Source organism: Macadamia integrifolia, unplaced genomic scaffold (assembly GCF_013358625.1).
Source record: "Macadamia integrifolia cultivar HAES 741 unplaced genomic scaffold, SCU_Mint_v3 scaffold1185, whole genome shotgun sequence".
Taxonomy (NCBI): Eukaryota; Viridiplantae; Streptophyta; class Magnoliopsida; order Proteales; family Proteaceae; genus Macadamia; species Macadamia integrifolia.
Window position 1 is genome coordinate 143,675 of NW_024868112.1, and position 21,939 is coordinate 165,613.

Here is a 21,939-nt window from a genome sequence, read left to right on the forward strand (position 1 = left end):
TAATTTATCGAAAGCTAGACGCACCCTCAAACCTCTCTTGAAAATGATCATAACTCTTTTCCCATTTATAGGATTAGCATTTATGACATGATTTACAATACAACATTAAATACTTAGCGTACTATCATGACACATCGAAATTTTCCCTCCCTTGTTAATGTTTTTTTATACACTTTCATTGGCCTCTGTCCAAGTGCAGGGGCTGAGCTCCTGGACAGATAACTTTGTGCCTGCGCCTACGCCTAGACTTAGGATGGGACAATATGACCATCCCACCCCCAATGAAAGCCACAAATGCCACCCTGTTATGTTTCCTTGTGTGCTTTCATTGGCCTTTGTGCTGGTGCAGACCCTCAAATAAAAAATAAAAAATAAAAAATAAAAAATAAAATATAAACCAGCATAACGCTACCTAAATAAGCGCTTAATCCTTCCCGCCAAGAATCCAAAGATGGCTGTCAGCACTGTACGCTTAACATCCCTCTCCCTTGAGAAAATACTTAAGACCCAACAAAACCTCTCCAAACCCTTTCCTTCAAGAATCTGGAAGGGACTCGGACCTGAATCCCATGGATTCGACGACGAAGGCTTGTCCACCTTGAAGCTCAGCCACCCCATTCTACGCTTCCTCGATTCCTGCAATTCTACCATTAAAGAATTCAACCAAATTCACGCTCAACTCCTCGTCTTCGGCCTCTTCCAACACCCGTTAGCCGCCGGCCGAGCCATTAGGAAGCTTTGTACCTCTCCCTCTTTGGTTCCTCATGCCGTTTCTATCTTCTCTCACCTCGACGAACCCGATGCCTTTATCTGTAACACCATTCTCAGAACTTATGTGAACCTGAATGACCCAGATAGTGCAATTGGCTTCTACTATCGGCATATGATCGGAAAATGTGTTTCCCCCAGTCATTACACATTCCCTCTTTTGTCTAAGATTTCGGCCGAGCTTGGTTCGATCCGACAAGGGGAGAGAGCGCATTCCCAGATCTTGAAATTTGGTTTAGAATCGGATCTTTTTGTGCGGAACTCTTTGATTCATATGTACTCAGTTTGTGGGAAAATTGAAGATGCACGTTGGTTGTTCGATCGATGTTCTGATTCGGATTTGGTTACTTGGAATTCTATGATTGATGGGTATGTAAAGAATGGATATGTTGGTGCTGCTCGTTTGCTTTTCGATGAAATGCCTGAGAGAGATATAGTGAGTTGGAATTCGATGATTGCTGGTTACGTAGGAGCTGAAGATATGAAGGCAGCGGAAGATATTTTTGAGAGGATGCCGGTTAGTGATGTTGTGTCTTGGAACTCTATGATTGATGGGTATGCTCGGACTGAAGATGTTTTCCCCGCTCGAGAGCTTTTTGATCAGATGCCATATCGAAATATAGTTTCCTGGAATACTGTGTTGGCACTTTATGTGAGAATCAAAGATTACAATGAGTGTCTCAGACTGTTTGATAGGATGGCAAGTGGAGGAGAGACAAGTCCAAATGAGGCAACTCTTGTAAGCGTTTTAACTGCTTGTGCAGGCTTAGGTATGCTTGATAGAGGCAAGTGGGTGCATTCCTACATTAGAAAGAATGGGAAGATCAGACCTGATGTGTTGCTCTCTACCTCTTTATTGACAATGTATGCGAAGTGTGGAGCCATGGACTCTGCGAGAGAAGTGTTTGATGAGATGCCAGAGAGGAGTGTTGTGTCATGGAATTCTATGATCATGGGGTATGGCATGCATGGTCAAGGGGAGAAGGCACTTGAGATATTCTTGGAGATGGAAAAGAGAGGACAAACACCAAATGATGCTACCTTTGTATGTGTCTTATCTGCATGCACCCATGCAGGGATGGTATTAGAGGGTTGGTGGCATTTTGATCTGATGCATAGAGTTTACAAGATTGAACCCAAGGTTGAGCATTATGGTTGTATGGTTGATCTTCTTGGTCGTGCAGGTTTAATGAAAGACTCGGAAGTGCTTATAAGGAAAATGCCGATGAAGGCAGGTCCAGCCTTGTGGGGTGCTCTTCTGTCAGCGTGTAGTACACATTCCAATCTCGAATTAGGAGAAATTTTGGGCAAGCGACTGATTGAGTTGGAACCTCAGGATGTTGGCCCCTATATACTGTTATCAAATATTTATGCTGCAGAAGGTAAATGGGATGAAGTTGAGATGGTGAGGAAGATGATTAGGGAGAGAGGGTTACACAAAGCTGCAGGGTGTAGCCTGGTTGACCTTGGTGGAGCTGACTATGAGTCTACTGTGGATGATACTTCTGTCCACAAGAAGAGCATGATGTACTCCATGTTAACTGAGATGGGTACTCAGATGAAGCTGTCATGCAGAGAATATGGTGAAACAGAGAAATATAAAATTCTATAATGGCTTAACAATTAACCTGGAACTGTAATTTTTGGTCCCAGTGTATAGCCAAAGAAGGATTTCCTTGGTCACTAACCACTTAATTTTATTTATTTATCAGTTAATAGGAATTAATTATTGTCCCAAAGTTTCTGGATGTGAACCTTTTGGTCTAGCCCTGCAAGGACTGATCTAAGACCTAGGGTTCAAAAGGATCTAACCGATTAGCCGTGGTAACAATGGTGGAATATGGATACTATTCACAGCTATTGATGGTAAAAAAAATTCAAAAGGCCTCTCTTTTCGCTTCCAAATTACTATTTCAAAATTAAGATATATTCATCCAAGAGGAGGGAGGGGGGGATTAAGAGATTCTTGAAAATATCCAGTTTATCAGTGTCTTTTTCTAGCACACAGATTGGATTACATGTACCATAACAGAGAATGAATATTTGAATGTGATTAAAAAGGTGGCATCAATATTTGAAAGATGCCCTCTTGAGTCTCAACAAGGTGGCTTAGACATCCAAATGCAGGAACAAAAGTGGAGGGGAAAAAAAAAGAATTATACAGACCAATTTTCTTTTCATTTCTTCCTTTTGTTTTCACAAACAATGTTGCCAAAATATATGGTATTTGGTTAGGGGATCATGTCCCCAGAATACAAAACTTGGTCAACCAACTCTTGCGCACTGCCAGGAAATTGGTCAATAATCATATTTGAATTAAATATTCAAATGCGTAGTTGGTGAGGATACATGATAATTTGGGTTTGAGTGAGAAAATTATTGAAAGGCTGCTTCTGATTATAGTTATCTGTGCAGACAATCTTAACAGTCAATTGCTTGTTCACTCAATTGCACCACAGCTTGCAATATTCGAAGGAATTAAGATTACCCCCCCGTAAGTAGTTTAGCATTCTTGCTTTTCCTTTTGGCTTTTGATCCTGGTTAACTGAGAAAGGAGCAGGTCATGCACTCTACCCTTCAGCTGCACATCAAAAGTTTACACACAACTTCAACATTTGGTGCTCCATACTTGATATGACTTAGGTAGACTATGAAAACAGTCACTCATTGTTCTTCCCACGAGGAATGAAAGGCTTAATACAGGAAGCTAGGGGACCAAAAATCAAAGTGTCCCTCCACTGGAGATCCCAGGTACCAATATTCCATCAGGTTGGAGAGTCCTGTCTAGGAGTTACTAACAGGCCAGATTGCTATGATAATCAATTACATCAAAACAGAGTCTGACCTAGTACTTCCCGGTAACAATCTAATAGTGGGTTCCAACCCCATTCTCTCACCACAATGTCATTGGTACATAAAGGCAACTCCTATTTCCCATTCCTAATATCAGGCAAGGAATTCATGTCTGAATATTCATTAAGTCAGGGGAAGGTCACTAAAAGAAAAGAATAAAATGAGTAAAGCCAAAAAGGTGGTCATGTAATTAACCTCATCAAGCCCCACTTCGCTCTTCACTGATACGCGGATTGCTCCATCAGGTCCCATTTTCCTATACCTTGTCATCTCTTGGTGGTCAGCAGCATCATCTTCTGTGATGAAGATGACAGGCGACTCTTGCAGCAGATCACACTTGGAGACAACATCAAGCCAAAGGTGATTACTGAACCTTTCTCTCATCTCTTCATATATGATAAACTGCAATCAATTGTCGTATATAAGCTACCAAAAGATCCATGACTGGGTGGCATCAGAAGGAAAGAACTTTTAAGGCATTAGTGTATAAGACATGGAGCTCAAGCCTGAGGGCCCCTAATTTGCATATGATAAATAATGGTCTTCCATCAACAATTCACATCATTAGATATTAGGATGGAAATAATGAACCACAATTACGAAGTGATAGGAAAACCAAGCTAAATCCTACTCAAAAAACAAAGGAAAAAACAATTTTAAAAGGTTGTACTTTAAAACAGCACACGTGATGTCAGGCTAAGACAAGGGACCTAACCCCAGGCAGGATCTGAAATTCTGGGCTGAAATAGAATAATATTCATATACTCACAACCAAGGCTGAATCAGGGTTTTTCCAGAATTTGGGAGAAAACTGGCTGTGATCAAACCAGGCCTCTCCTCTATCTGCTGGTCGAGTGCCACTTTTTGGAGGCAGCAAAAAACCCTAAAAGGGCTATTTGAATGGACTTCAGATAAGGGATATCTGATGATCGACCCTTCTCCAAGAAATCCAATTTTCTGCAGTACCGTCGATTAAGGAAATCTGGGCTGTTCTTCAAGTCAAACTGCTGCAGGTCTTTAGTGGCTTCAATAGGCTTAATGCAATCGCTCACACTCACGAAAATAGGATAAATAGAAAAGGGAAGAAAGGGAAGAGGGTGAGAATTGATGGAGAAAAAAAGGAGGATAAGGAATGGGTGTCTCAGCCTGGGTCTCTCATCCTCAACTCTCTTAGTTGATGAACAGACTTTTCACAGGTCTAAGTAGTAAGCATAGCTCACAAAACAAATTCATTAATCAATCTCTCTCTATTGCAATCGATAGGGCCGTATATATAGCCTTACAACTGATTACAAAAAGGAAACTTCTAAAATAGGGAACTTCAAACTGAGATAAAACTCCTATTCTTGCTAATTAAGGAACTAATAAATTACTTCTTTGTCTAACAAATAAAAGAAACCAAAATGGAAACTAGAATCTCCTAACAAGAAACCTAACAAAAGAAATGACTTTCTGCCTAAGAAAAGAACAAAAATAGAAACAAAATATCTTCCTTGCTGAATCTTCTCCAGACTGAGAACTTCTTCTAGAAGGGCTAAACAGTTGTTCAAAGCCGTGTCTTGACCAGTCAACACAAGAAACAAGGAACCCCAACTGTGCCAAAATTGATGGAAGTAATAGGCCTTCTAGAAGCATCAATCAGCCAACCTAAAAGGCTGGTTTCTGGTCTGGTTTGATGGAAAGACTGAACCAAAGAAAAACCAGATCAAAATTGAACCAACCTGGCTGGTTCGAATGGCTCACTTACCTACATAAGACCGTTGATCACAGATGAACTTGAAGGGGTTGAGCTAACAAGTCTGTGCACTTAGGCTCACTTAAAGTAAGGCCTCATGTCATAAGTTTCATACACCCTATAAAATACAGGTACCTAGATATGTCTATAAAATGAAGGGAAGCAGTTGCCCATAATTTAATCATCAGCAACTCCATTGACCATAATAAAGATGGTTCTGATCCATGCTTAGATCCAATTCATGTTAAAGATGGATATGATTAATATTTCTCATTTACTTAATTTGGATGGCTAATGAATTTTTTCAAAAGAAAGCATAAAGGTTAATCTGATTGTTAATTTCTTCTACATCTTGGTCAGTGAGTAACATTGGCTGTCTTTTCCCAATACTTACTCCAAATGAATATACCTAGTTAATTGGAAAAGGGGAGTTTTTTATTTGGTTGGTGGGGAGGGGGGGGGAATCATTTCAGAAAGAAATAGAGCACAACTCGAATCTTTAATGATTGTCTGACATTCCCCTAGATTTCTGAATTTATGTGATGTAGATAAGTCACTTGGGCTTATTTTATTGTAAATAAGCCTTAGGTTGTGTTATGTATGTGTTGGGGCTTTGGTCTCATGAGTTTTCATTGAAATGGGCCACTTTAATGGACCTAAAATATGGGTAGAAGGAAGGAAAACAGGATTTAAGTCATTAGTTTAATTAGTTGCTATTTAATTCAATAAAGTCCCATTAGGCCATTAGTTGGTTGTAAAGTCCTATATGGACTATTAGTTAGTCCTATTCCATGTTGGAGTCATAAAGTCTGAGATCTAGTCTGCAGATCCTTTTGGGGACTGGTTCTACTCTTTTAGAAGATCAATCAATCCTCTCTTGAAGACCATCTGACATCGACCAGCTGTTCTGAAGAATCTTGAAGTTTTCTCTCCTAGGTCAGAAAATCAAGAAAGCTTGTAACTCCACAACCAGCCGTCAAAATCCTCTCAACTTGGGGGGTTTTTGTACCCTCCTTAGGGACTATCTACGTCCAAGAGTGCAACTCAAAGAGGGATGGCATTTAACCCAGTCATACTGCAAACCATAATTGTACACAAGGGTAGGCAAGAGACGTCTATACATATCATGGCTATAGGAAACAATAGTCTTGGTTAGAATGGATGAGAATAGTTCAGGAAGTGAGGCTTGGACTGGGAAATGAGAGGATTGGGAAGATGAGGATTCCCCAGGGGTAAGGGTAAAGATTAAGGGTAGAATGGGTGGCTAGATTGGTCGTGAAAGAAAATCTGCAAGAACATTATTGGTGCCTTTAAGATGCCTGACCGTAAAAGACCATTTAGCAAACCAGTCTGCCCATCGTAACAACTGAGGATGAGGAAGGGCCTTCTGTTTGAACTGCAACATCCTTGGGAGATAAGACATATCCATCTCTATTTGAATAGTATGACCAATTAAGTGGAACTGAAATTTCTCAATGCCTCTTTTCACAGCCAGAATATCTTTGAATATATTGTGGTAATTTTTTTCTGCTGGAGTGAACTGCCCACTTTTATGACCACAAACATGCCTTTGGTTGTTCAGTTCTGCTGCACTTGCTGCTTAGTAAGATTGTCATCAGGAAATTGGAGTAGTGATTTTCCAATATGAGGTTGAAGCTGATATTGTCCGTCTCTAATGGTGACACCAAGAAAATCAATTTCAGAGATGCCAATTGTCAATTTCTTCGAAGAGAGCATAACTCCATGGGTTTGCACAACAGAGTGTAATTCTTGCAACAATTTGGAATGAGAATCCATGTCTTTGGAGAAGAGAAGAATATCATCAATATAAATCAAAGCAGATTTCTCAATAGGAGAAGATCTTCATCATAGCTTTTTGGAAGATGGATGGAGCTGTTTTCAAGCCAAAAGGCACGACTTTCCATTGATAATGATAGCCATAAATGCAGAAAGCTATCTTTGATCTATCATCTGGATGAATACCAAGTTGCCAAAACCCTACTTTTAGATCAAACCCTTTGAAAAAATTCGAGCATCTGGTAATTGGGATAAAAGAACTGGCCTTGTTGGTAGAGGAAACTTGTCGTCTGCAAGAAAAGCATTAAGAGGTTGATAATTAATGACAAGTCTCATCTTTCCTCTAGTTTGCTCTGCTCTTTTGTTCACATAGAAAGCTTTACATGCCCATGTTGAGGTGGTTGGTTCAATCAACCCTTGTTGTTGGAGCTGTTGGAGTTCCCCAATAGCTAGAGCGAGATGTTCAGGGTACATCCCATAATGGCTTGCCTTGGTGGGATTGATATCTTCATTCTTTTTTAAAGGAAGCTGGATGAAGAAATTTGGATTCTGCCATAATGGAAAAGAGCATTTTTGCATGAATTCAGTGTGATTTTCCACACAAGAAGTGGCTATAAGATGCTCCTTGTAGGTGGACAGAGATTCTACAAGAAACAAGTTAGTAACCTATGTCCATGGAAGAAAATACTGTTTGTATCTCAATCCTGTACGGGTCCATTTTAAGGCAGAATGTTGACTTAAAACATCAAATCCAAGAAGAATATCCTTGGCAGGAAGGGAAGAACCTAGAACTCTATGGTTGATGACCAAAGTGGGTAATATCTTGATTTTGATGGGAGCGCGAGAGATTTTGTCAACAATAAAGGTTTGACCATTTGCAGCCCGAAATTCTTGTTTGTGAGGCTTCCAACACCAAGATGGGAGGATGTCTGGATTAACAATGGTTGTTGCAGATCCAGTGTCAAAGAAAGCAATTGCTTTGATAGGTCGATCATAGGCTGAAGGGACAAGGTAAACTGGAGCAAATGGAAGATAACTGGGGTGGACTAGGGTAACTGGTGGTGTATATACCGGTGGAGGAGTTGGATACCCTAAATCTAACTGGTAGAGGGGTTCAAATCCCTCGGACTCAGTTTCAGAGGAGGAGGAAAACTCTTGTAGATCTGAAAGTGCTTCAATGGCAAATAAAGAATCCTGAGAAAGTTCATCATCCAAAGAGTAGACTGATTCAATGTCTTCATCAAAAGAGACCTCATATGGCTCTTGGAATTGGGATAACATATGAATTAGCTTGTCCCGCTTCTTTCGATTAGGGAAATTTTTTGCAAAGTGTCCCTTTTTTCCACAGACATAACAACGATCACTATTCTTTCTGTGAACCTTCTTCTTACGAAGATACTTCCATCTCTGATTCATGTGAGAAGGTTGTCGTCCAGTTTTTCCAAATCTTTTCTTGTAGGTTCGGAAAGATTTGTAGTGATTTTTTTATTTTTTTTTGTGGAGCAGTCACAAGTATGTGGATCTTTGCACTTGATTTGCAAATGGGACTTGTCACAAGCATTCTTCAGCTTGGAGGAAAGTTTATCCCATTCCTTGAGAAACTGCTTTTGATTGCAAAAATTTTCAAGTGCAGAAAGAGCATTTTGATAAATTCACCGAGAGAGAGAGGCGATCAATAGTAATACCTTGTTGTTCACATAATTTTGTTGCTTCATCTCCAAGAGGTTCATGAAGGGAACTAAGGAAGATCCGTTTGAGGGTTGAGTCATCAGGTCCACCAATATGATAAAATCGGGAAGACATTCGATTATAGTGCTTATCAAGATCCTTCTTTTGAAAAGAACAACACTTCATTTGGAAGAATTCTTCCTTCATTTTGTCTTTAAGATTTTGAGGAGGACCAAGAAACTCATTATGGAGAATGACCAAAAAAGCTTCAACCATAGGAACTTGGACTAGTTGAATATCCTCCAAGGGAAAGGAACCATTCTCTCAATCTTCCTTGTGTTCTTGCCAAAAACTTTGAGATAACAGAATTTGGGGTAGCCCCTTCAACAAGTAGCTCAGAAGTGAGCCAAACATGAAATTCTGAAATTCTATCCGGCCATTTGGTTATGGGGACATCATCAAGTGTGAAAAAATGTTTGGGATCCTGGTTATGATAAGGATTAGGACCACCACCACTGCTTGAGTACTGTTGAGGACCGGTTGCTTCACCCTCACCTTCCTCTTCATCTTCACCCATGTCAATAACTGTAGCACCATCTTGTTGCTCAGAAACCATCATCGTATCTCGGGGCTCATTCAAGAAAGCAAGCTTGTAATTTTCCTCATCAGAAACATCTGGAGATGATAGTACCTGAGGCTGGGGAGGTTGAGAGGCTAATGTTTTTAGGAGGGAAGAGAGGATGTTTGGGTTTTCTATAGGACCACAAGTTGGGGCTGGCTGTGAGGATGACGGAGGAGGTGGAACATAGGGGATTAATGAAGGAGGGCCAGAGGAAGGAGGAGTATATGGTGGAAGGGAATACGAAAAGGAGGGTGGCCTAAATAGCTGGGTTTTGGCTTGGGTTTAGGTTTTAGGGTCCGCTTTAATTGGCGCTGCTGATCTTGGACAGCTTTTAACATGTCTATAGGAAAAGAGTTATGTGGAACAGTTGTAGGCAAAAGCCTTACACTAGGGTTACCCATACTCATATGAGCATCATAGAAATTCTCATATGGCTTGGAAGGAGGTACAAAGGGTGTGGGGGTAAAAGTTTGAGTGGTTTTGGATGGAAGAAAAGAGGTTTGTGGAAAAGCTTGGGATGCTTGAAGGGTTCTAAGCTGGGTCTCTAAAAACTTGTTCTCCTTTTTTTCTGCTAGAAGATGATATGCATGGTTATAATCCGAAACAGTAGCCACAATTCCCAATAGTTGTTGGTGCACTTCTTCTATCTCGGCCTTTAACTCATTTATCATCCAAGAATTGGTAGAAACAGATTGTTGCAGTACTCCTTGGGATTGTTGCATCTGTTGTTGATTCTGGGCAATTTGCTGCAGGTATTGATTTTGGACTAAAGCATTTTCTGCTTGCCAATTCAAAGCAGCTTCTGTTGGAGAAAGAGGAGATGGTTGTCCATTGGACTAGATAACTCTGGAATGGATCTTCCATTGATGCTGTCTATGTTCATTGTCTTCAAAATCCATGGTAGATGGGAAATCTTTCTGGACAGAAGAAGAACTAGAGGCTGGTGATAATGGCGGACGAATCATATGATAGGGGAGGAATTTTGTTGTTGTCTGAGAGGAGGAATGTCTATATTCCATAAGGAATTGATATTTACCACTGTCCTCTCCCAAAGGACCAACAAAAGGTCTCTAAGCTCATATCTTTCTCAGAGGCGTTGCTGAGAGATTTTCTTCTTTCTAGACTTTTTAGGCTTACTCTGTTCATCATCACTTTCTTCAGAGGAGCAAGAGGGGCAGGTACAAACATCAAACCATTTATGTCCAGAAGCACTTTGAAACTCATAAACAGGATCTCCATGTTCATTATAGGCTGCTATGGGAACAGAAAGGAGTTCTTCAGTGCGGTATTGCTGAGGTAGAATAGGCAGAATGGCTGAAATTGGAGGAGGAAAACGAATCTCAACTTGACCATCTGGTCGTCGAGAAAAGGTAGGATCTGTCGACACAAGGGGTTGAGACTGTGTCTAATTTTGAGCTTCTATTCGCTGCTCATACGTAGTAAGCCATGCTTCAGGTAATAACTTCACAAGGTCAAATCGAGAGATCTGTCTAGGAACATAAGTAACAGTAGGAACCTGCTGGGAGTCTACATTGATAAGGAGAGCATCAGAACAATGGCCTGTAACAAGGTCAAAAGCATGATTTTGAAGCCTGTAGACCATCTGGTAATAAAGAGTTGCTGCCTTAGCATCAAGGGATTGTAGAGCACCTGTGATCTAGACTTGAAGTTGCAGAGCAGTGATAAGATGTGGATCACAAAGAGGAAGATTGTATTTTGGATAGATGGTGAAGAAGACTGTTCATGCATTTAGTGTAGTTTGGATATCTGTGATGACAACATGCTCAAATTTTTGAAACCGGTTGTCAAGAAGATCCATCCTTGTGACCACTGGAAGCCCTTTTCAACCATGGAAAGAGAGGGCTAAATGGATTGCTCCAAAATGGAGGTGAGTATAGCCTTGGGCCATCGCAGTAGCAGGTAGATCAGGAGGTAGTTCAAGAGTAAAGAATTGCTCTTGAGATGTAGCAGGGATGACACGCTGTTCATACCGAGATGCCTGGACTAACTCTTCAGCAATAGGGGTTTTCTTAGGTGCAAAAATTGCAGTAATCTTTTTCTTTGTTGTTGTAGGATTTTTGGGAAACACAGTATAAGGATTTACTACAGGGTAATTTGTTGGATGTATCTGCTGGTCTTCAAGTAGATATTGTATCTCATACAGATAATCAACTTTGGATGCATTACTGGAACGTAGAGGTAATGGTTCAGTTGAGGAAGAGGAAGTAGAAGGTCAAGATGGAGCAAGAATAGGCACTGGTAAGGATGTAATGATAACAGAATTTCTCTTTGAAGAATATCAGTCAGACTATAACACTGAGGATTCGTTAAAGTATATCAGAGAGGTGTCTGCCGAGGTGATCTACACAATAATCTGCACAGGAACCTAATGCCAAGATGAAAAGAACAACAACGCCATCATGGCAAAAACTCACCAACTATCTCAAGACAAATAGGCTCGTCTTCTCAGGCTACCTGACCTACTATTAACCCACTGATGTGGAGGATCCGGAAGACCGGCAACAGCAGAGCATACTTAAGCAAAGGTATAAAGAAAAAGATCCCCAATATCATAGAAAGAAAGATACCTCAAATGAGAACAAGAGACTTAGGCTCGAAACATGGCTCTGATACCACAAATGACTTCCTTTCAACTTAAAACTGCGATACATAACGCTAAGGAGACAACCCGAACTTCACAACCTTTGAAATTCATAAAGACAACCCAGACTTCACAACCTTTGAAATCCGTAAAGTTCATAACATTATTTACATAAAGGAACAGATAATTATGACAAGTCATACTAACTCAGTAAAGTAGATATGACAACACCTAAAGATACTTTTAATACACACCACAAAACTAAAGCAGAAAGGTCACTTCAATCACTCGAATAGTAGTTTAATGCAGAAGTATCAATCATGTGATTTCCAAATGATTTGGCCACTTGATTCTCCAAAAACTCTTCATACTGGTGTATGATAAAAGTGATTTTTGGCAAACAAGAAATAGTGGGGATGTCCAATGCAGTCTTAGTGGAGTGCAAAAGCTCTTGGGGAACCTTTTGGTCATTAATATCATTAAAAGCACACATGGCATGCATCAACTGGCACCATTGTTCAGGCTCATCTGTTCTTTTATTAAAGGGGTCATCGGCTAAGGTAAAGAGTGTTTCAGCCATAGGATTGTATCAAACAAGGTTGTATGCGCCTTGATGTTCATCAAATGCAGACTGGTGGAGTGGAGGTCGGTGAAACAGGATGGTAACATAATGGGCACTGGATGGGAAGGATTGGAATTCATTTACCCATTTAAGATCAGTCTTGAAAAGCAAAAGGAGTTTGGCCAAATACTAGGAATTAAGGCGGTTAGCTCAGTATTGGGTTAAATAATGGACAAGGATTGGAATAGGGAAGCAGATGGCTGCCTTGTAGAGTGAAAGTAGATGCTAGAAAAACACATAGAATTCCCTTTCAAAGATGAACAAGGAATCTATATTAAAAATGGTGAGATATGGAAAAGAGGGATGGCAGTTAACCCAGTCATACTGCAAACCATAATTGTACACAAGGGTAGGCAAGAGACATTTATACATATCATGGCTATAGGAAACAATAGTCTTGGTTAGAATGGATGAGAATATCACAGACCTGGCCGCACCTCTCTCTTTCCAGCTCTATAGTAAGTCTTTCTCTCTCTTATCAGGTTGGGTTTTGGCTGGTTTTGCTCCTGTATGGGTATTGTATCCTTGGGGGTTTATTTGATGGTCTTATTTCTTTGTTTCCTACTCCTATTTGTATTGTTTGGGGTTATAAACTACTGGGGTAGTTTCTTGTAATCTACTCGAGCATTATTATGCCTTTTTGATATGATAACACTAAGATAATATGGTTTCGATCTCCTTAGAGAGAAATTGCTCATTGCAAATTATCCCAAAATAAATAGAGTGAAACACCATACCTGATCAGAAGGTGAGGTGCCACATTCTCCGGACAGATCATGGACATATAGGACTGCAGTTGGTAGATGTGAGAGGACAGCAAGTGTTAACTTCTCCAAATTATTCCTGTCCTCTACATATTAAAGAGGAAACAAATGTGAAAAAAATATAAAATCACGTGACTAAATGACTAGCCACAAAATTGAAGCAGGAACACTAGGTATTAAATGAAGCCAGAACAGAGTACAATGACTACCATTGAAAGCCAAGAATTTTTGTTTTTCATATATGTAGAGGCAAGGGCATTGATATATGTAAGAATATATATCTTTGCCACCTATAAACTTCCTAGAGAACATATAGAATAGATGTTCATTTTTTTTCAAATTCAAATGGACAAAGTAAAAAGAAATCCATCAAGTGTTGCCCAAGAATCCATAAATGTATACTATATGCATCCTTGTCCATTGGAGGGGGGAAAAAAAAGATGCTACTAGCATTTAAAATTGTCCACTCAAGCTTGCAATGATGACATAACCAAGGTGACCTTTTATATGCGAGGTGTTGGTGCATGATGTCTTGTATTCCATCACAGTTTAATTCAGGGAGTACTGGTGCAGGCGCCCCGAAAGAACAGAATGGCGGTCTCGCTTGCCGGTAAGCAGGCCGGTGGGGGTTGCAAGGGGGGTTATGCTCGAATTTTTTATTTGAGGGCAATTTTGTACTTTCCGGATTAGTGTTTTTCGCTATATATTTGTAGCGATGTTTACTTTCTTTGTAAACAATTCTGAGAGGTGTGAGGACGAGCGCTGTAATCCTATTCTCCATTGTTAGTGAAGCAGAATCTCATTTCACCGAGGACGTAGGCAATCATGCTGAACCTCGTAAACTTGTGTGTATTGTTTGTTCTTGTTTTTCCATTACCTTCTACATTGCTTTTAGGGTTGTGTTTCTACAAGAGGCCCCCTGGCCCCTATTGAGTTAAAGTTCAATCATGGCTATTGACATTTAAGTGTCACAATTTCCAATGTCTTACACTAAATTGGGATCATATTGACAAATCACCAGGCCTATCAGGTCACAGTCCTCAAGATGTCACAGTTTCCAATGTCTTGCACTGAAGTGGAACATATTGACATATCACCAGGTCTATCATGCCGCAGTCCTCAAGATTTTACAAGTCTGTCTGGTCTTTGTTCGTTTTAGGAAATTCTCCACCATCAATATACAGATTTTTTTTTTGGGGGTGGGGGTTGAATATCAATGTCCAGATACTACTTTCAGTAAGGAAATGATCTGGCAAACCTTTAAATGAGTCCTGATTAGAAGATTTCAAGCTAAATCCATTTTGGCCAGATGAATTGTGAACCCTCCGACCAATGAATATCTTGGACAAAGTGTGCTTTTTTTATGGGCATTGAGAAAATGCAATAGACATAAAGTTGCAGATCATTCAATAAGAATACCTATGAAATATCAGGTGGAACCACCAGATGGTTGGTCTAATATCCATCAGGGAAAGAAATCCTTCTTTATTATCCATACCCCCTCCCTCCCCAGAGAGAGAGAGAGAGAGAGAGAGTCATTAAATCAACAAAAACCAAATACAGTTGTTAGTGCCTTACCATCACACCTCTTCAGAATACCAGGAGTGTCAGTCACCTGCAGTCAAGTTCTTGTTTCTTAGATGCAATTGAACTCCCAAAAGGAAAGGGTAAAGTGACGCACTATATGTCCAGTCTTAAAATTTAAAAATGAACCTGAAAATTCTGATAATTTAGAGCTATGTGACCCATTAGAATTCCTCTAGTTGTGAAAGGGTAGTGGCAGACCTGTAACATGGAAGCAAATTATAACTATTAAGGGCAAACCAAAAACATAAATACAAATAGATTCAATTAATTATAGGAGCAACTTCAGGTCAACGGCAAGCGAAAAAATGATATTTTTGGTGATCAATAGTCAGTGGTATGGGCCCAGGTCTCCTTCTTTCCTCCGCATTATCTCTGTTCTATTTTTCTTAAGAAATTCCAAATACTTACAATAACACAGCATCTCCCTTAGAAATGCCAAACACTACAAGAAGCAAGGCACACTTATATAGAACTCAACTGAATACAACTGATTCATTAAATTATCTATATTTTTGTCTTTCTGGATTCGAAGTCAAAACTAAAAGAAGGTTTATGTCATTCCTGAGATCAACTCTTCAGAGTTAATTCTCAATCGGTTGACACATTCAGATTTTGAGTATTAGACCTGATTTTACTGAGGTCAAGGAATCTTGAATGCTACAAATTGAACTTCACCAGCATTTCCTTTTATTGATAGTGGTGAAGTATTTAACTCTATAGATCTCCCACGATTATGTTATTGTCATAGTATTACAGTTTTATAATAATTCCAAAGACTTGTCAATTCACAATACAATGCAACCCTTTGTCAGGCGCCACAACATTAAAGCTTCAGAGAAAATAACTGGGATGGCATATACCTCAGGCTTTCCAGTTGAGAGGATACGTACTAGAGACGATTTTCCCACATTAGGAGCTCCAACAAGACACAGAGTTGGTGTTTCCAGATCAACTACAGGCATTGCCCGCAAAGTCTGCAAACATTGAGCACAAATGTTTAGCGTTGTTGATAGTTCAGTCTAAATGCCAAAACAACCATAATAGGGAAAAAAACTGCAAATAACGCCTTATTTAGAAAATAGAGGCACATGTGGTAGTCACTGTAATCAATGAGCAATGCAACAAGCACTGACTAAAGATAACGGAGTGCAACTCCTAATTTGGTTTCCTTGAGTCATATATATGAGTATATGACTGTAACCAATAAGAGGTATCTTTGCCATAAGCTCCTTAAACTCCTGCCAATAAAAAAAGAGAGAAATCAAGCATGAATAGGTCCAAACGCTTTTACCAAGGGAAAAGGGAAATATTCAGCAAATGCCATGTGACTGACTGTGCTTCTCTGTGTTGCCAAATAATATTACTATACAGAGAATCTCTGTGGAGTTATGTTGTACCCAATGAATTAAATTCCCTTCAACTTGGGCCCTGGTGTCAGGCCAGTTCCATGCTGAGACATCCTTCTAATCCTTTGTCAGCATAATATACAAAAGGTTAGGACGAAAAAAAAAAAGGATATGGTCATGCAGGAAAGACAATACATACTTGGTTTCATAGTTGTCAAGGCATCGCCTGGGAGGTCCCGGAACCTGTTGACGGATGCCTTGTCGCCTAGGTGGTCCAGGCCCCCTCCAATGCCTTGTGTTGCCTTGACAACTATGCATGCTTCAGAATAATAAAAAGAAAAAGATCCAAACAATAATAACTGAAGAAGAGGCAAGAAATTTTGCCTAGTTTTCGTGTGTATACGAAATCACAGAGAACATAAGCATCATCTACAAAAACATTCTGATTGAAGCCAAGATAGTGATCCTTTTCTTCTATGATAAAAAAAAAATATATATATATATATATATCAAATTGTAGAAAGGCTGTACCTTTGCAATGTTTAACAAATCATCTACAGCATTTCCTTCAAGTTTAAAAATGTCTTCCAGATTTTTTGTACCCTATAGATAGAAAAACTCATACAGCTGAGTTCTCTGGCTAGGTAAAAGTCTACACTACCAGACGAAAATAAGACGTCATTGCGTACATAAACATTTAAGCACCAACCTCACTCAAGCGTTCCTCAGCTTCACGCTTCGACAGGGACTGCAAAATAATTAAATTGCCAAACTTTCATATTATAGAATACAGGAAATAACAAATTAATCATTATGTTACAACCTCAAGCATGCAATAAACAGTGAGAAAAGGATGTAAATGCTAAAAAAAAGGCATATCAGATCCCTCGGTGCCTCCCAGGCGCTGGGCTCTCCCACTGCAGGTCTCTCAGTCACTGCTACAACATCTCCAACTCGCCATCTCCGGTCCATATAGGCCCCTCCTGCGCACCCTCTAGCTCCTGAAGATCCTCTGCCTCCCAGTAGCCCCTCCCCTGGGCACGCAGTCACTGCTGCGACTCCATCTGCTCATATTATCACCACAGTTCAGCATCCCCCTGTTCATCTCTCCACTATCGGTGCTTCATCAGCAGCCTCTGTCTCCTCCAACATCCCTCCCCCCTGAAGGAGATCTGTCCAAGAAGAAAAGGCCTCCTCTAGGCCAGGGCTCTTCCCTTGCTAAGTCTAAAAGCACTGCCTCCAAAAGCATCTCCTTTGTGACCAAAGCTATGTCAGCCAACCCAACTCACTTGCCACTCAAGGAATACCAGAGACGCCATAAGCATTCCTCTTCTTCCACCCTTAAGAAGGCTCCTCCCAGCTCCCCTGAGCTCTTGCATCACAACTCCCTCCCTCTCCCATGATCAAATGGTCCTTCTAGAATGTGCAAGGTCTAAACGCCTCGACTAAACAGGCCGATATCCATTCTTGGATCCGCTCCACCCATTTTGACATGTGTCGTCTTCTTGAAACTCGAGTCCATGAATCCAATGCCCTGAGCATCATCTCCTCCATTGCCCCTACCTGGTCCTTCATCTCAAATTATTCTCATTGACCCAATGGCCACATTTGGATCCTCTGGAACCCATTCAAGCTTAGCATATCCTCTCCCTCCTCCTTCCCCCAAGCTATCCATCTCTCCATCTCAGACCCCTTTGGTGGCTTCATTTGTTTCTTCTCTGTTATCTATGCTCTGAATCAGGCAGGTGACAGACTCAACCTTTGGTCTGATCCAAGAGCTGTCGCTCCCAGCTTTGGCTCCCTCCCTTGGGGCCTCGCAGGAGATTTCAATGTGGTCCGTTTCTCTTCTGAAAAGGTCGGAGGAGATCCAATTGATTCCACCTTCGTTGAATCTTTCAACAACTGTATTGATGATATTGGGGTCAGCCATCTCAGATGGTCCGGTTCCCTGCTTATCTGGCATAATCAAAGGGGTGGAAATGATTGCATTGCCTGCAAACTCAACAGAGTTCTTGCAAATGAAGCCTGGCTCACCTCCTTCCCTTCCTCCCACACCTATTTTGACCTTCCCGGTATATCTAACCATAGCCCCATTCTTCTTCAGGTTCATCCCCTCTCCTCCTTTGGGCCCAAACCCTTCAAATTCTTTGACATGTGGATCCACCATCAGGACTTCCCACCTATTGTTCGAGAAACATGGGCCATCCCGGTTCAATCTCAGCATATTCCCCTCTTGGCCCTGACAAGTAGGCTCAGAAATGTTAAGAAAGCTCCCAAAAGCTAGAACCTCTCTTCCTTTGGCAATACCTCTACTAGAGTGAAATCAGACCTCCACAATTTGTCCCTTGCTGAGGAAGAGAAATCAATCTCTTCTGAGTACAATTGCCTTCTGGCTCAAGAAAAATCTTTCCTTAGGCAAAAATCTAGGATCAAGTGGCTCCAATTAGGGGATTTTTTATTCTGCCTTCTTTCACAGATCCTCAAGGCTAGATCTAACTCCAACTTCATTCCCCTCCTTCATTCTAGGGATGGATCCACCCTCAGTATTCCTGCTGACATCAACACGGAAGCTGCTACCTACTTCACTGACAATTTCAATCCTACGAACTCCCCACCCCTCCCTCCTTTCCCCATGATCATCTCAATAAATTCATCCTCGATCATCTCCTCCCCTCTCTCAATTCTATTCCTTCTGATGAGGAAATCATCGCCACTATTCTCTCCCATAAGTCTAATTTTGCTCTTGGGCCGAATGGCTTCAGCATGGGCTTCTTCTCCTTTTGTTAGGATATCATCCGAACTGACCTCATCTGACCATAAAAAGTTTATTCATTAATCCTAATCAGATCAAAGGAATGAACCAGACCTTCCTTTGCCTCTTCCCTAAATCCGAAGGTGCTTCTTCTATGACGCACTTTAGGACGATTTCCCTCTGCAATCTCCTATACAAATTCATAGCCAAAATTCTTGCCAATAGAATCCAGTTGGTCATTAACTCCCTTGTTAGTCCAAACCAATCTGCTTTCATCTCTGGAAGAAGCATAGCAGATAATATCATTCTCTACTAGGAAATCGTCAGAGGCTTTGACAGGAAATCTCGTTCTCTTGCTGCCCTTCGCAAGATTGATATTCATAAGGCTTTCAACTCAATCCACTGGGATTTTATTTCCGAAGTCCTCTAAATGTCCTTCCCTCCCTCCTTTCTCTACTGGATCCAATCCTACATTTCCGCCCCACTTCTCGGTCCTTGTCAATGGTAGCCCCGTGGGCTTCTTTCCCTCCTCGCTTGATATCAGACAAGGGTGCCTACTCTCCCCTTTTATGTTCTTCCTTTCTATTAAAGTGCTCTCTAGATTCATCCAATCCCCCATTGACCTTCATCTCATTACCCCCATCCTTAAATTCAAAGGCCTCAAGCTTACCCATCTAGCTTTTGCGGACGATCTTATGATCTTTTCAACGGTCGACTCCCTTCGGTCCTTCAAGATTCTTTCTGGTCTCTATATCAACCTCCTCAAATCCCATCTCTTCCTCACGGGTGTCTCTGACTTTACCAAAGCCCATCTCCTCAAGATCGTTGGCTTTATTCTTGGCTCCCTCCCCATCAAATATCTTGGCCTTCCTCTCATCACTACAGGCTTTCTGCCCATCATTTCTGTCCCATTCTCAACCTTATGAGAAAGAAGCTTCAGCTCTGGAAAGGTAAACTTCTCTCCTATACGGGCCGTCTTGTTCTTCTTGCAAATTCTGTGCTTCAATCCAGGTATCTCTATTGGTCTGGTGTCTTTGCCCTCCCCAAATATATCATCAAGACCATGGAATCTTTGATTTCCTCCGTCTCTGGAAAGGAACCGATGCTTCTAAATTCCTCCATCCCCTAAGCTGGTCAGTCCTCTTTATGCCTTCCCAAATCTAAAGGTGGCCTAAGCTTCCGTAGAACCAAAGAAGTCAATTACGTCGGTATCCTTAAACTCATTTGGAAAATTGTGTCTAAACACAATAGCATTTGGGTCTCTTAAATCTACTCCTCCCCCCTTAAAAATGACTCCCTCTAGTCCATTTCCTCTTCTCCTGATTAATTTTGGGTTTATCGCAACATTCTTAATGCTAGGGACATTGCTATCAAATCCATCTCTTCCACCATAGGAAATTGTGCTCCACTCTCCTTTGGCTCAATCCGTGGCACCCCTCAGGCATCCTTTCATCCATTGTCAACCAAAGAACGATCAGCTCCTCTGGTTTGAACAGAAACGCTTCAATAGCCTCCATCCTAAATAATGAAGTCTGGTCCCTTCCTCCCTCCCTCCCCTCCTCTTGCTGATCTTTGGTCCTCCCTTCCCCCATTATCCCTGGCATAGAGGAAGGAAGGATAAAATCTACTGGCTTCCCTCTTCCAAGGAGGATTTCTTTTCTACCTTGGGATTATACTCTCTTCAAAGGTCCTCTTGCTCCATTACGGAACATTATTTGGTTCAAAGGCCACATTCCCACTATAGCTTCACAGCTTAGCGAACCATCTCAAATTGCCTCCCTATGTAGTCTTTCCTCCTCCACCGATATATACAGGTCTCCCCTTCTTGTCGCCTATGTTGGAATACCTTCGAAGATGCTGATCATCTTTTCTTTTCCTGTCCCTTCTCCACTATCTGGAAAAGGGTCCTCAGCCATTGTTGGCATTCCAGAAGAATTATTCTCCCCTTAAGCCGTGAATGGATTTGGGTTGACATGACTTTTTCAAGAGTTACCGTTTGGGATACCACTGGAAAGCTTGCCTTTTGTGCCACCATCAATCATATATGGATGGAACGTAACCTACGCAAATGGACTTCCAATTCCAGATCATTTGACAAGTTTTGGAAGGCCTACTTAGACATCAGTTCCAAATTAGTCTCAATCAGGCTCAGAAATGCTAGAGATATCCCAAGGAACAAGCTCATTGTTGTATCCTGGGGTCTCCCCCCCGACTATCTTGTCTTAACCTCCCTTGCTTTTCCCCTGGCTAGCCCGGGGCTTTCTTCTTCTGGTTTGTAGCCTTGGGTCCCTCTCCCCTCTTCTTCCCTTGTATATTTCCTCTCGCTTGGTAATGAATTTGTTTATTCATCCAAATAAATAAATAAATTTTCCTTGACATCAGAAAGCATAACATCCAATACACATGTAAGGTGATGGAAGTATCTGAAAAATTAAGTAGTTGTTATTCTATTAAGAGAAAAGAAAGAGAAGCAAAGATGAATGGCATAAGGAACTCAAATCACCAAACTCCCCTTAATATTAAAGCACATATTTTCTTTCGCTGCTTTGAAGAAGAGTCTTGGTGTCTTTTAATCCATAATCCTTTTTGGCTAAAATATTTTATATACAAAGACTCAAACAGAAACCTAAATTTCTCAATGATATCCCACAATCGAGACAATTGGCTGAATCCCATGAAACCATTTCATAGATGTTCATTGATATCTTATTTTTATAAAGCAAATCATTGGGCCTTTCAATACAATCAAATAGATTGCCACAAGGGCGCCATATTCTAGGAGCCCAAACTATGTGATCGAATAAATCCTCCTCTATCTGTTGC

The 21,939-nt window shown here is 40.9% G+C and overlaps 2 protein-coding genes across 3 annotated transcripts in view; one reads left to right on the forward strand and one right to left on the reverse strand.

Annotated features, from left to right (window-relative positions):
- Nucleotides 1-427: 427 nt before the first annotated feature.
- Nucleotides 428-2,451, forward strand: LOC122063042 (pentatricopeptide repeat-containing protein At3g29230-like). The gene has a single exon (XM_042626698.1). The coding sequence runs from the start codon at nt 452-454 to the stop codon at nt 2,378-2,380; it is 1,929 nt and encodes a 642-aa protein (XP_042482632.1). The 5' UTR covers nt 428-451; the 3' UTR covers nt 2,381-2,451.
- Nucleotides 2,452-2,924: 473 nt separating this feature from the next.
- The window catches only part of LOC122063044 (GTP-binding protein 4), a 29,414-nt gene continuing 10,399 nt past the window's right edge, over nt 2,925-21,939 (reverse strand). Inside the window, exons 7-14 of one of the 2 annotated variants that reach the window (XM_042626699.1) lie at nt 17,074-17,112; nt 16,896-16,967; nt 15,879-15,992; nt 15,145-15,216; nt 15,010-15,046; nt 13,405-13,517; nt 3,817-4,023; nt 2,925-3,349 (exon numbers count right to left, since the gene is read on the reverse strand). In XM_042626699.1, the coding sequence (XP_042482633.1) occupies nt 3,272-3,349; nt 3,817-4,023; nt 13,405-13,517; nt 15,010-15,046; nt 15,145-15,216; nt 15,879-15,992; nt 16,896-16,967; nt 17,074-17,112 (732 nt within the window). In that variant the 3' untranslated portion in view covers nt 2,925-3,271. The remainder of the gene's footprint in view (nt 3,350-3,816; nt 4,024-13,404; nt 13,518-15,009; nt 15,047-15,144; nt 15,217-15,878; nt 15,993-16,895; nt 16,968-17,073; nt 17,113-21,939) is intronic. The other variant, XM_042626700.1, reaches the window with a different exon arrangement.

Bases quoted from the DNA above. Each gene is read 5' to 3' on its own strand.
- LOC122063042 (XM_042626698.1), top strand. From the start codon at position 452: ATGGCTGTCAGCACTGTACGCTTAACATCCCTCTCCCTTGAGAAAATA.